The 13,694-nt window shown below is 32.4% G+C and overlaps 3 protein-coding genes across 3 annotated transcripts in view; 2 read left to right on the plus strand and 1 right to left on the minus strand.

The window, feature by feature from the left end:
- LOC111613211 (acetylcholine receptor subunit alpha-like) overlaps nt 1–6,013 on the plus strand; it is a 39,637-nt gene extending 33,624 nt beyond the window's left edge. Inside the window, exon 6 of the mRNA XM_023354563.1 lies at nt 4,787–6,013. Within this exon, the coding sequence (XP_023210331.1) occupies nt 4,787–4,933 (147 nt within the window). The 3' untranslated portion in view covers nt 4,934–6,013. The remainder of the gene's footprint in view (nt 1–4,786) is intronic.
- Nucleotides 6,014–6,072: 59 nt separating this feature from the next.
- On the plus strand, nt 6,073–7,575 carry LOC111613213 (5-hydroxytryptamine receptor 3A-like). Its single transcript, XM_023354566.1, has 3 exons — nt 6,073–7,077; nt 7,150–7,194; nt 7,430–7,575. The coding sequence occupies exons 1-3, from the start codon at nt 6,802–6,804 to the stop codon at nt 7,544–7,546; spliced, it is 438 nt and encodes a 145-aa protein (XP_023210334.1). The 5' UTR covers nt 6,073–6,801; the 3' UTR covers nt 7,547–7,575.
- A 2,138-nt stretch (nt 7,576–9,713) lies between these two features.
- Nucleotides 9,714–11,216, minus strand: LOC111613215 (5-hydroxytryptamine receptor 3A-like). The gene is made up of 3 exons (XM_023354567.1): nt 10,212–11,216; nt 10,095–10,139; nt 9,714–9,859 (listed from the first exon to the last, which is right to left on the minus strand). Exons 1-3 carry the CDS (start codon nt 10,485–10,487, stop codon nt 9,743–9,745), a joined length of 438 nt encoding a protein of 145 aa, XP_023210335.1. The 5' UTR covers nt 10,488–11,216; the 3' UTR covers nt 9,714–9,742.
- Between the last annotated feature and the right edge of the window lie 2,478 nt (nt 11,217–13,694).

The following is a 13,694-nucleotide window of genomic DNA, read 5'->3' on the forward strand; positions in this document are numbered from 1 at the left end:
GGGGGGCATGATTTTGTTCACCCCGTTTGAAGCCCAATAATTTCTGTGGTCAGAGTGGTCAGAATCGGAGTCAGATGGTTTAATACAGGAGTTAGTTATTTAGCGTTAAAGTTGTTGAACTAAATCGTGTCCCCGTATACATTCTAACATTTTAGGCCAGAACATCTTAATGGGTTTTACTGTACTATTATAAAATGGTTAAAAAGCTTACTTTGAAGTTAGAGACGAGTTTTATTTTATTTTTTTCTAATTTTAAATGCTAATAACGAGTAAAATATTCATTAAGAGGTATGACACATGACCACTTTTAGGTCTTCACCCTGTCGACCTTTAATTAAGAACAAAAATTTAATAGTATTAATGCCCCTTTATACGCAAGCTACAGTGCCACATTTCGTTTCTTAAACTTTACCCATTCTGAGATATTGTTTAATATCTCAGAAAGAAAATAAAGAAATTAAACAAATTAGATGCCAACACACACGCGCGCGAATTTTTTCTTTTACTGTCTTTTTTGAGGGGTTCGGGAGGTCTCCAAACGTGTAGATTTGCAAAAAAATAAAACTTGGAGGGTCAAATTTGACACGATTCCAATACTTTTCCATTTTATATACATAAGAAGTTGGTAATTAAAAAGGAGTCGGAGTCGGCGAACTTTTTGACGACTCCGACTCCGGCTAAAACACCAAAACTCCACGACTCCGACTCCGACTCCACAGCCCTGGAATTTTCTGTTGGATTGTCATAACCTGATATGTTCGTGGAAGCTGCAGAAATGTGGAACGAACGAAAAGGTCAATCTTATCTCGACGAACTGCTAGCTAAAGGTTTACATTATATGGGTTACGGTTTGTACAAGAGAAAGCGAAAGCCCATTTTGACGCCAGTGCAGCAAAAGAAGAGGTTTGCATGGAGTAAGGATCACCTGTCTTGGACAGAAGCTCAATAGCGGTTTCGGGATAAATCGTCTGGACGTACGATTTCCCGCGCTTTTCCTGGTTTTGAACGATTAACGGCGGTCGTCACGGAAACGTGGATCAGGCGATGTTGGTAGTTTTGGAACTCGACCGCGGATTGGCTAGAAAACTTCGTACGACCAGCGGACGTCCGATAGCGCTACTAAACGCTGATTGGTGGAATTAAATTCGTCTCAATCCGTATAAAAGGATTGAGATTAGGCGGGAAGTTTAGTTCGCCAAAGACATATTCAGGCAACTCAAGTTTGATTAGCTTCGCATAAAAAGGTTGTTTCGTCTCGCTGTGCGGTAACTAACGTCTGAAGGAATACGTTGCAAGGAGTCCTTTTCGACGGACCTGTTGTGGTGGTTTAATTGACGTTTGAACTTTGCTATATCTGAATTATTGTAATTGTTTTATTTTTGTAACGTCATAACTGTATGTAAGTTTTAATCGTTAATATAAACGTTTGTGAATTGTGAACAAGTGGTTTGTGAACTTGACTAGCAAAAGATTATTTTGTCTCACAAATCATCTTTGCCCTATGTAGAAATTTAGGACGTACAGTCATCCAGTCGGCAGGACAAAAGACTCGCTCAAAACAGAAGCAAAAAGTCAACTTTCCAAGCACGGTTCAAGTTTTAGCATTCTGGCATTGGTGGTTTGGCTCCTTTCTGATGGGACTGCCAATCTTATCAGGCAATTCTTGAACAACATTTACTGTCGTCCATAGCCCATCTTCGGCCGCATAGAGGTACGATTTTTCAGCGAAATCCCGCCAAGCCGCATACTGTGCGCTCCATTAGTGCTTGGCTTTCCCAAAATACTGCCCAAGTTCTCATGATTCAAATTCGCTCTATCTCAGTCCGATCAACGATCTTTCGCGTGTTCTCGAGAAACAGGTGCTGTAATGCAAATCGGAATTAGAAATCAACTGAAAACGATTCTTCAAGAAACATGGACCAACATTCTACAAGATGTTTTCCGTGACTAGGCGAGATGCCAACGTGTACGCTGCAAAGTGAAGATCCACGAAGTGGTAATTGCATGTGAATGCTGAGTGTGCATAAATTTATGGTCTCCTAAATTTATTTTAGAGGAATAATGATTTCAGGTGTGTATTGGAGACTCCTGTTACAAAAATTGAGCCAATTTTTTTGTAAGCCGTAGCTCAAGTAGTTTAATTTATTTACTAATTAAACGAAGTTGCAAAGGAGTCCAGTTTTCTTACCATTTATCACAATCACGAATGCAGTGCGTGTATATTTATTGCCACTGAAAATAGAAATAGATCCACAGTAAGATATGTCTGATATCTGAAGAATAATTTACCAAAAAAATTTTAGTTTAATTCAATTTCATAAAAACTTTTGAAAATTTTTAGTGATTTATGATTCGAAATTATTTATTTTAGCTTCTAACATTTTAATTTAATGTTTATCGTTCTAGCTAAACCTATTCACAACACAATGTTCGTCGTCTTAGTGGCTATTGTATTCGAGGTCATCATCATTAATTTTCGATACATTCAAGACTATGAACCGCCCGAATTTATCCTCAACATATTTTCAGGAACCATTGCTAAATTATTAATAATTAATTCAGTTCGCACGGAAGAGAAACCAATGGACAAAGTGAATTTGTACGAAAATCAAGACGAATTGGCTCCTCTTCAACGACTAACGAAAAACGAAAACTGGCAAATAATTGCTCAAATTGTAGATAGAATATTGTTCATTTTTTACGTTCTATTGCTTAGTTCTATACCTAAAACAATATAAATTTAAATTTTAAGTGTTTTCTTCTAATTTACACATAGATGATTATTAGGAATGTTCTTTTAATTGCAAAATATGTTTTATTAAGTTTATTGTATGCTTATGTATGTAGTTAATAATATGTCATTACTAAATATCTGAAAGAAACGTTACTGTCAATTGTTTTGACATGCGGATTCGAGTCCAACTAGGATGCCCATGACTTTTTATGGTTAATAAAGTTGCGACACAGTTTCACTTCCTTGTAACTTAGTTATGTAATTAGAAAATATGAACAAAACAGCGCTAAAATCTATCCTTAAAACAACTAGCAGCCATTTTTTTCATCAACGAGCGAATGCCAGTTTCCTGTAGAGGTGTACACAAATAATTATGCACCATTAATAAAGATATTAACCTACTTTTTATCAGCATTTACAATTTTTTGAATAAAATTCATCTCTATCCTTAATATTAAGTTTTTTATCATTTTATGTTAATTAATAATATAAAAGTTATTATTTTATAACATCTCGTGACGTCATGTTGCCGGGAATGTTTCGCAACTTGTTGCTGTATTTTTTTGTTTTTAAGAAACAATAAGACGTTTGCACAGTTAAAAAAAACGAACCTGTCCATGTACTTTTTTCCTTTTTTTACTTTTTCGGGTTAAGAAATCTCAAAACGTCAACTACCGGAGAATTTGATACTATTCAACTACCGTGTTATAAAGTAAAAGTATATTAAATTGATAATGAAATTGTATTTTTCTTTTTTGAGATTAAATTAAGCTTATTGTTTGCATTTGTAGTCCTACAGGAAAATCACGAGATTAAAAATGAAGGCCTTTAAAACGTTAGACACACCGAAAATACATTTTTAAAACTAAAAATTGCTATCTTCGCCTACGTTTTGTACCAATGTCGGATAGACACAACAGTTAAACACAGTATTTGACTTTATTTATGTTCTTTAGTCGTATAATTACTAATTTATTTCTTAGCGGGTAGCTACATTCACATTTTTTTCAAAAGTTGTCGGTCTTAAATTCTAAATCTCTAGTACTCGGTGCTAAATTAGGTTCGGATCCAAAAGTTTATCGTAAAATTAATCAGGGAGGTATCGCCATCGTAATATCCAGTATTAAATAATACAGTCGGACTCATTCGCTCATTTATTCAGACTCTGGTTCCCATCTTCAATGTCTGTCAGTTACCAACCGGTGGATAACACCTCCGAACATACACTTGTCTGTATTTTCTTTGCATGACTAAATAGCACTATCCGTATAAGTTTCAGCATTGTTTTTCAAACATCCCTTATATCGGTAGCCAGAAACTTTCACAGGAAAGCTTCTATAAATTGTAGTGTGTACTAGTATATCTATTGTACCACATCCAATTTAGCCATTATTCAAAATTATCGAGTGACATTTCCACTTTCCAGGACGAGGATCTAAGGGTTGGATTTTGGAAAGCGATGTCGGTGTTATGTGTTGTTTACGGCGTGATATGTAAGTGAATGGATGCGATGAACAAATTAGATAATGATTCAGTTTTTAATGTTATCATGAAGGGTGTTAGTAAGGAAGTTGTAATGAATATGAAGAAACAACAGAATATTCACTTTATGAACTTCGCGCTAACAGATACATTAAATAATACATACTTACCTCATGCTGAGAATGTCGTAATCAAAATGGTGCTAACACTAAAGCGAGGTTGGTTGATACATTAACCTGCGTCAATCTTTTATTACATGGCAGATCGAAGATGTTCTAGTTAAACTGAAGACTGTAATAATCTTTTATTCTAATTGAACCATGATTAATTTTTCTTAATTAAATTTTCTTAATTAAATATAATTTCGATCGTAGAAGTCACACTGAATTATTAATGTTTAAAAGTAGAGATAAATGCATAGCACTTACAATACTTGAAATTATCTCCATTGTTGTCGATAAGTATTGTTTTTTAATAATAAGAGTCGAAACAACTGTTGGAATGATTGTTTATGTCTTAAGTTTTTTAATTATGTAAAACATTTCGAGATATATGAATNCAATGGACAAAATGAATTTGTACGAAAATCAAGACGAATTGGCTCCTCTTCAACGACTAACGAAAAACGAAAACTGGCAAATAATTGCTCAAATTCTGGATAGAATATTGTTCATTTTTTATGTACTATTACTATGTTCTATACCTAAAACAATATAAACTTGAATTTTGATGACTTTATTCAAATTCAAACATTGAAGAATATTAAATATAATAGTGTGTGTATACTATTCAGTTTTCTTTAGTTTTAAATTCACAGAAAATTATAATACAAACGGGTCAGATGGCCCAGACAATTAAAGAGTAAGTTTACTGCTTTGAATAACCGGAATCGAATCTGGTAGAGCAACCAGGGAATTTTTCGTAGGTTGTTTTTCTTAAAAATGCCTAATCCCGTCCCAAGCCACCTGGCTGCCCCTATTGTAGGCATGGTGAAATTCATGATGAGCATGACTAATAACTCATCCATATTTTGCTAGATATGGAGTTTTCCATGATCCATGAAAAACTCCATATTTTGCTAGCAGTCTCTAGCGGCCAACATTAGTAAATGTAACGAGAGTAATTGCACCGAAACACACAATATGGCAATGTTTTACATGTGTCATTCATGAATTCCAGTATGTCTCCCATGCAATGAGTTACAACTAACATATCCTTGTATGAATACGTACACATACCAGGCACACACACGTAAATTAAAGTATCGTTTATATGTTTCGCATTTTCACATTTATTTTAAAAAGTCCTGGAATTATTACAATGTTCAATATTAACATAGAACTAAAGACTGTTAGTTTATATACGAAAATTCAAAAATAAATTTATAAAAAAGTACAATTATAATCATATTACTAGGGCACCCGAGTCTTGACTATGCAACAATTACTTAGAAATTTATTACCCTTAATCAGATATGATCTTCCGAAAAGATTAGAGTTTCTCGAAAGAAGAGTTGTAAATGGAATGCCGCTTATTATGTATTTGAATGTCTGGTCTAAATTATAATGTTGTATTCAGAAAATTAATGATTTTATTAGCTGTTTTACATAAATACACATTTTAATAATATGTAACGTAACGCGTTTGTATATACAGTACTGTATACTCTTGTGTATACTGTATATACGTTTCCAAAATGCCTTATAACAGTTTGCTGTGATATCTGTGTACTTATGCATGTAGATGAGTGAGCCATAATATAACTTGCAGTACTGTGTTGTTTGTGTTTTTCTGTTCTACAAACATGTATTATGGAGATTATTAAGGATTAAGGAGAGGTCCACTCTACCATCCGTCTTTCGGATGGTAGAGTGGACCTCTCCTTAAAAGTCTGGTGGATTTTCCAGTTTCTCATAACAATGAGAGAAATTCTAAAACGCTTTGGAAATACGAAACAATGTCCGCCATTATTCTGGCTTTCTGATCATTCCACCTGGCAGAAAAGCATTTATATGATGTACTTCAGTCATAAGAAAAGAGATCAAGCTGACAGAACCAATACAGAGTCAATTAAAAATCTTTTCTTGATCAAATAATACTGTAAATCTATAATAACTTATATACAATATTGTTAAATTATAGGAACTAAATTTTCAAACCAAGAATTAATTGTACAACAGATGAAAACAGCAAAAAGAAATTTGAATGTAGGCCTAATTGAGTTTACTTTATCAATGTACAGCTGTAGGTGGTTAATCTACCTGAAAAATGTAATAATTGTAATTTTTAAAATATATAGTCTTTATTATAATTGAAGTTTTAGAAATGTTTTAAATATTTGATATCTATGGTATAATAAGCCCTAATATACTATTTACAAGTGTTTTATTTATGTACAAACAATTATTTTAAATAGTATTAATGTAAGGACAAACAGCAGACATTTTAATAATAACCTATAAATTGTTAGGGCAGAATATCATTCAGATACTAGTACAACAGTACGCAGGTGATTGTCATCAAAGATACCATTATCGAGGGGTGTTTGTTGATTCTGTTTTCTGGATTCAATCTGACGTATAACAATGGCTGCGTATAAACTTTACACGATGTTTCTGTGTATTTTACCCTTCCTAGCGAAGGGAAATCTTAACGACGGTTATCAGCATTTACTCGAAGAAATTGATACTGTTACAGAAATGGAATTAGAGGTATTTGGTAATGAAACGATTATGGATCATTATCGAAGGTTAAGACAACATTTAACAGCAGATTATGACGTTAATGCTCGCCCTGTTAAGTACAACACTAACGTCACAGAAGTTCATGTGTTTATAGATCCTTTATCTATCATGAACGTGGTAAGATTTCTATTTGTTTCGGTTTGGATAATTGTATAAAATTCATTTAAATATTTACATTTATGTTTTCAGGATGAAGAGAAACAAACCATGGATTTAGACTGTATTATCGTTCTAGTAAGTTTATAAAATTTAACTAAATAAGTTCTGTTACTGTCAATAACATATAAATTATAATAAATTTCATTAAAATTACACTTTCAAAAACAATAAAGAATAATGTTATTTTGCTGTTTGCAAATTGGTAGAATTAATAATAATGTTCATAAAATTTTATGTTATTAAAAGGATATTTAAAAGGGTGAGTAGAATTATAACAAACTTAAATTTGAATTATAAAATTTTAATTTAGTGCTGGATAGATGAACATTTGATTTGGAAAGAAAGAGAATTTAATAATATTTCAATGATAACTATGCCACCAAAATCTATTTGGAAACCAGATATTTACGAAATACATTACGGGTAAGTTAATTTTTCAAATCTATTATCCGTTTTTATTAATTTATTAAATTCTTTCAATTCTACTATATTTATTCATGAGCATTGTAGAAATTGCATCTCAAGTTTTTGTGTAAAATCACTGAGCACTCGTTTGTGTCTCACTATAGGACTCGACATGTGAAATTTACCAGGTTTTCTTTACGAGTATAACACTTAAATCAGATCCAGTTTTCCATACAAAATACTCTGAAATGGATCCTTTGTCAGATCGGACGAGTCGCAATATTATTTCATTAATCTAATTTAACTCAATCGCCTTCGAAATGAGATTAATCTTCTAGGTAATCCAAAGTAACAGGTCAATACAAAATTGCGTTTTGATTACATCATCAGAAACCCAGTTTTTCCTTTTTTAACTCTCCCTCCTTTTGGGCTCTAAGAAACTTATCGTGGCCACAATAGGGCGAGTATGTGTTGACGGATGAAACCCAACACGTCCAGACAAACCACCTGGTGATTTTCGACTGGCAGGATTCGATTCCGGGTCCTCTAAAAAGTAGGTTGACGACCTAATCCCGCAGCAATCTGGTCGGTTAAAGGTCTAGTTTTAATTACAATTCATAATCCTAAGACAGATGTCAAGCTAGCATCTGTCTTAGGATTATGGAGTTTACTACAGGAATAGTTTTTGTAGTAAACTCTACGTTTATAGCCTGGATCTTATATTTAACTCTAATTTTTGTAGTGACCTTTTAGTGTTAACATAAATTAAATGTAGGAGAATATATACCATGTAATTTGCATTTTCAAGATGATATTGACTATTAAACACAATATACATAAAAAAATTATTTGAACAATTCTGATGTCAGAAGATTAGTTATTATAATGCTGAATTATATTTAAACTTCTTAATTTAATTACAGTGTATTAATTAGTGTTCATGGTTATTTAACTTTCATTTCTTACGAATTTCTTCACGTATATGTTTAAATAAACCCTATTTAAATGGTTCTTTCAAACACCATAACCGTGTATTTCTATTAATAGGACTTATTATACTGGTGTATAAAATTATAGCAACACAGTCACACAGATTAAAATTGGTTTATTTATGATTACCTGTAATCATAAATAAACCAATTTTAATCTGTGTGACTGTGTTGCTATAATTTTATACACCAGTATAATAAGTCCTATTAATAGAAATACACGGTTATGGTGTTTGAAAGAACCATTTAAATAGGGTTTATTTAAACATATACGTGAAGAAATTCGTAAGAAATGAAAGTTAAATAACCATGAACACTAATTAATACACTGTAATTAAATTAAGAAGTTTAAATATAATTCAGCATTATAATAACTAATCTTCTGACATCAGAATTGTTCAAATAATTTTTTTATGTATATTGTGTTTAATAGTCAATATCATCTTGAAAATGCAAATTACATGGTATATATTCTCCTACATTTAATTTATGTTAACACTAAAAGGTCACTACAAAAATTAGAGTTAAATATAAGATCCAGGCTATAAACGTAGAGTTTACTACAAAAACTATTCCTGTAGTAAACTCCATAATCCTAAGACAGATGCTAGCTTGACATCTGTCTTAGGATTATGAATTGTAATTAAAACTAGACCTTTAACCGACCAGATTGCTGCGGGATTAGGTCGTCAACCTACTTTTTAGAGGACCCGGAATCGAATCCTGCCAGTCGAAAATCACCAGGTGGTTTGTCTGGACGTGTTGGGTTTCATCCGTCAACACATACTCGCCCTATTGTGGCCACGATAAGTTTCTTAGAGCCCAAAAGGAGGGAGAGTTAAAAAAGGAAAAACTGGGTTTCTGATGATGTAATCAAAACGCAATTTTGTATTGACCTGTTACTTTGGATTACCTAGAAGATTAATCTCATTTCGAAGGCGATTGAGTTAAATTAGATTAATGAAATAATATTGCGACTCGTCCGATCTGACAAAGGATCCATTTCAGAGTATTTTGTATGGAAAACTGGATCTGATTTAAGTGTTATACTCGTAAAGAAAACCTGGTAAATTTCACATGTCGAGTCCTATAGTGAGACACAAACGAGTGCTCAGTGATTTTACACAAAAACTTGAGATGCAATTTCTACAATGCTCATGAATAAATATAGTAGAATTGAAAGAATTTAATAAATTAATAAAAACGGATAATAGATTTGAAAAATTAACTTACCCGTAATGTATTTCGTAAATATCTGGTTTCCAAATAGATTTTGGTGGCATAGTTATCATTGAAATATTATTAAATTCTCTTTCTTTCCAAATCAAATGTTCATCTATCCAGCACTAAATTAAAATTTTATAATTCAAATTTAAGTTTGTTATAATTCTACTCACCCTTTTAAATATCCTTTTAATAACATAAAATTTTATGAACATTATTATTAATTCTACCAATTTGCAAACAGCAAAATAACATTATTCTTTATTGTTTTTGAAAGTGTAATTTTAATGAAATTTATTATAATTTATATGTTATTGACAGTAACAGAACTTATTTAGTTAAATTTTATAAACTTACTAGAACGATAATACAGTCTAAATCCATGGTTTGTTTCTCTTCATCCTGAAAACATAAATGTAAATATTTAAATGAATTTTATACAATTATCCAAACCGAAACAAATAGAAATCTTACCACGTTCATGATAGATAAAGGATCTATAAACACATGAACTTCTGTGACGTTAGTGTTGTACTTAACAGGGCGAGCATTAACGTCATAATCTGCTGTTAAATGTTGTCTTAACCTTCGATAATGATCCATAATCGTTTCATTACCAAATACCTCTAATTCCATTTCTGTAACAGTATCAATTTCTTCGAGTAAATGCTGATAACCGTCGTTAAGATTTCCCTTCGCTAGGAAGGGTAAAATACACAGAAACATCGTGTAAAGTTTATACGCAGCCATTGTTATACGTCAGATTGAATCCAGAAAACAGAATCAACAAACACCCCTCGATAATGGTATCTTTGATGACAATCACCTGCGTACTGTTGTACTAGTATCTGAATGATATTCTGCCCTAACAATTTATAGGTTATTATTAAAATGTCTGCTGTTTGTCCTTACATTAATACTATTTAAAATAATTGTTTGTACATAAATAAAACACTTGTAAATAGTATATTAGGGCTTATTATACCATAGATATCAAATATTTAAAACATTTCTAAAACTTCAATTATAATAAAGACTATATATTTTAAAAATTACAATTATTACATTTTTCAGGTAGATTAACCACCTACAGCTGTACATTGATAAAGTAAACTCAATTAGGCCTACATTCAAATTTCTTTTTGCTGTTTTCATCTGTTGTACAATTAATTCTTGGTTTGAAAATTTAGTTCCTATAATTTAACAATATTGTATATAAGTTATTATAGATTTACAGTATTATTTGATCAAGAAAAGATTTTTAATTGACTCTGTATTGGTTCTGTCAGCTTGATCTCTTTTCTTATGACTGAAGTACATCATATAAATGCTTTTCTGCCAGGTGGAATGATCAGAAAGCCAGAATAATGGCGGACATTGTTTCGTATTTCCAAAGCGTTTTAGAATTTCTCTCATTGTTATGAGAAACTGGAAAATCCACCAGACTTTTAAGGAGAGGTCCACTCTACCATCCGAAAGACGGATGGTAGAGTGGACCTCTCCTTAATCCTTAATAATCTCCATAATACATGTTTGTAGAACAGAAAAACACAAACAACACAGTACTGCAAGTTATATTATGGCTCACTCATCTACATGCATAAGTACACAGATATCACAGCAAACTGTTATAAGGCATTTTGGAAACGTATATACAGTATACACAAGAGTATACAGTACTGTATATACAAACGCGTTACGTTACATATTATTAAAATGTGTATTTATGTAAAACAGCTAATAAAATCATTAATTTTCTGAATACAACATTATAATTTAGACCAGACATTCAAATACATAATAAGCGGCATTCCATTTACAACTCTTCTTTCGAGAAACTCTAATCTTTTCGGAAGATCATATCTGATTAAGGGTAATAAATTTCTAAGTAATTGTTGCATAGTCAAGACTCGGGTGCCCTAGTAATATGATTATAATTGTACTTTTTTATAAATTTATTTTTGAATTTTCGTATATAAACTAACAGTCTTTAGTTCTATGTTAATATTGAACATTGTAATAATTCCAGGACTTTTTAAAATAAATGTGAAAATGCGAAACATATAAACGATACTTTAATTTACGTGTGTGTGCCTGGTATGTGTACGTATTCATACAAGGATATGTTAGTTGTAACTCATTGCATGGGAGACATACTGGAATTCATGAATGACACATGTAAAACATTGCCATATTGTGTGTTTCGGTGCAATTACTCTCGTTACATTTACTAATGTTGGCCGCTAGAGACTGCTAGCAAAATATGGAGTTTTTCATGGATCATGGAAAACTCCATATCTAGCAAAATATGGATGAGTTATTAGTCATGCTCATCATGAATTTCACCATGCCTACAATAGGGGCAGCCAGGTGGCTTGGGACGGGATTAGGCATTTTTAAGAAAAACAACCTACGAAAAATTCCCTGGTTGCTCTACCAGATTCGATTCCGGTTATTCAAAGCAGTAAACTTACTCTTTAATTGTCTGGGCCATCTGACCCGTTTGTATTATAATTTTCTGTGAATTTAAAACTAAAGAAAACTGAATAGTATACACACACTATTATATTTAATATTCTTCAATGTTTGAATTTGAATAAAGTCATCAAAATTCAAGTTTATATTGTTTTAGGTATAGAACATAGTAATAGTACATAAAAAATGAACAATATTCTATCCAGAATTTGAGCAATTATTTGCCAGTTTTCGTTTTTCGTTAGTCGTTGAAGAGGAGCCAATTCGTCTTGATTTTCGTACAAATTCATTTTGTCCATTGGTTTCTCTTCCGTGCGAACTGAATTAATTATTAATAATTTAGCAATGGTTCCTGAAAATATGTTGAGGATAAATTCGGGCGGTTCATAGTCTTGAATGTATCGAAAATTAATGATGATGACCTCGAATACAATAGCCACTAAGACGACGAACATTGTGTTGTGAATAGGTTTAGCTAGAACGATAAACATTAAATTAAAATGTTAGAAGCTAAAATAAATAATTTCGAATCATAAATCACTAAAAATTTTCAAAAGTTTTTATGAAATTGAATTAAACTAAAATTTTTTTGGTAAATTATTCTTCAGATATCAGACATATCTTACTGTGGATCTATTTCTATTTTCAGTGGCAATAAATATACACGCACTGCATTCGTGATTGTGATAAATGGTAAGAAAACTGGACTCCTTTGCAACTTCGTTTAATTAGTAAATAAATTAAACTACTTGAGCTACGGCTTACAAAAAAATTGGCTCAATTTTTGTAACAGGAGTCTCCAATACACACCTGAAATCATTATTCCTCTAAAATAAATTTAGGAGACCATAAATTTATGCACACTCAGCATTCACATGCAATTACCACTTCGTGGATCTTCACTTTGCAGCGTACACGTTGGCATCTCGCCTAGTCACGGAAAACATCTTGTAGAATGTTGGTCCATGTTTCTTGAAGAATCGTTTTCAGTTGATTTCTAATTCCGATTTGCATTACAGCACCTGTTTCTCGAGAACACGCGAAAGATCGTTGATCGGACTGAGATAGAGCGAATTTGAATCATGAGAACTTGGGCAGTATTTTGGGAAAGCCAAGCACTAATGGAGCGCACAGTATGCGGCTTGGCGGGATTTCGCTGAAAAATCGTACCTCTATGCGGCCGAAGATGGGCTATGGACGACAGTAAATGTTGTTCAAGAATTGCCTGATAAGATTGGCAGTCCCATCAGAAAGGAGCCAAACCACCAATGCCAGAATGCTAAAACTTGAACCGTGCTTGGAAAGTTGACTTTTTGCTTCTGTTTTGAGCGAGTCTTTTGTCCTGCCGACTGGATGACTGTACGTCCTAAATTTCTACATAGGGCAAAGATGATTTGTGAGACAAAATAATCTTTTGCTAGTCAAGTTCACAAACCACTTGTTCACAATTCACAAACGTTTATATTAACGATTAAAACTTAC

Source organism: Centruroides sculpturatus, unplaced genomic scaffold (assembly GCF_000671375.1).
Source record: "Centruroides sculpturatus isolate CEXI.00-Female unplaced genomic scaffold, Cexi_2.0 scaffold1804, whole genome shotgun sequence".
Taxonomy (NCBI): Eukaryota; Metazoa; Arthropoda; class Arachnida; order Scorpiones; family Buthidae; genus Centruroides; species Centruroides sculpturatus.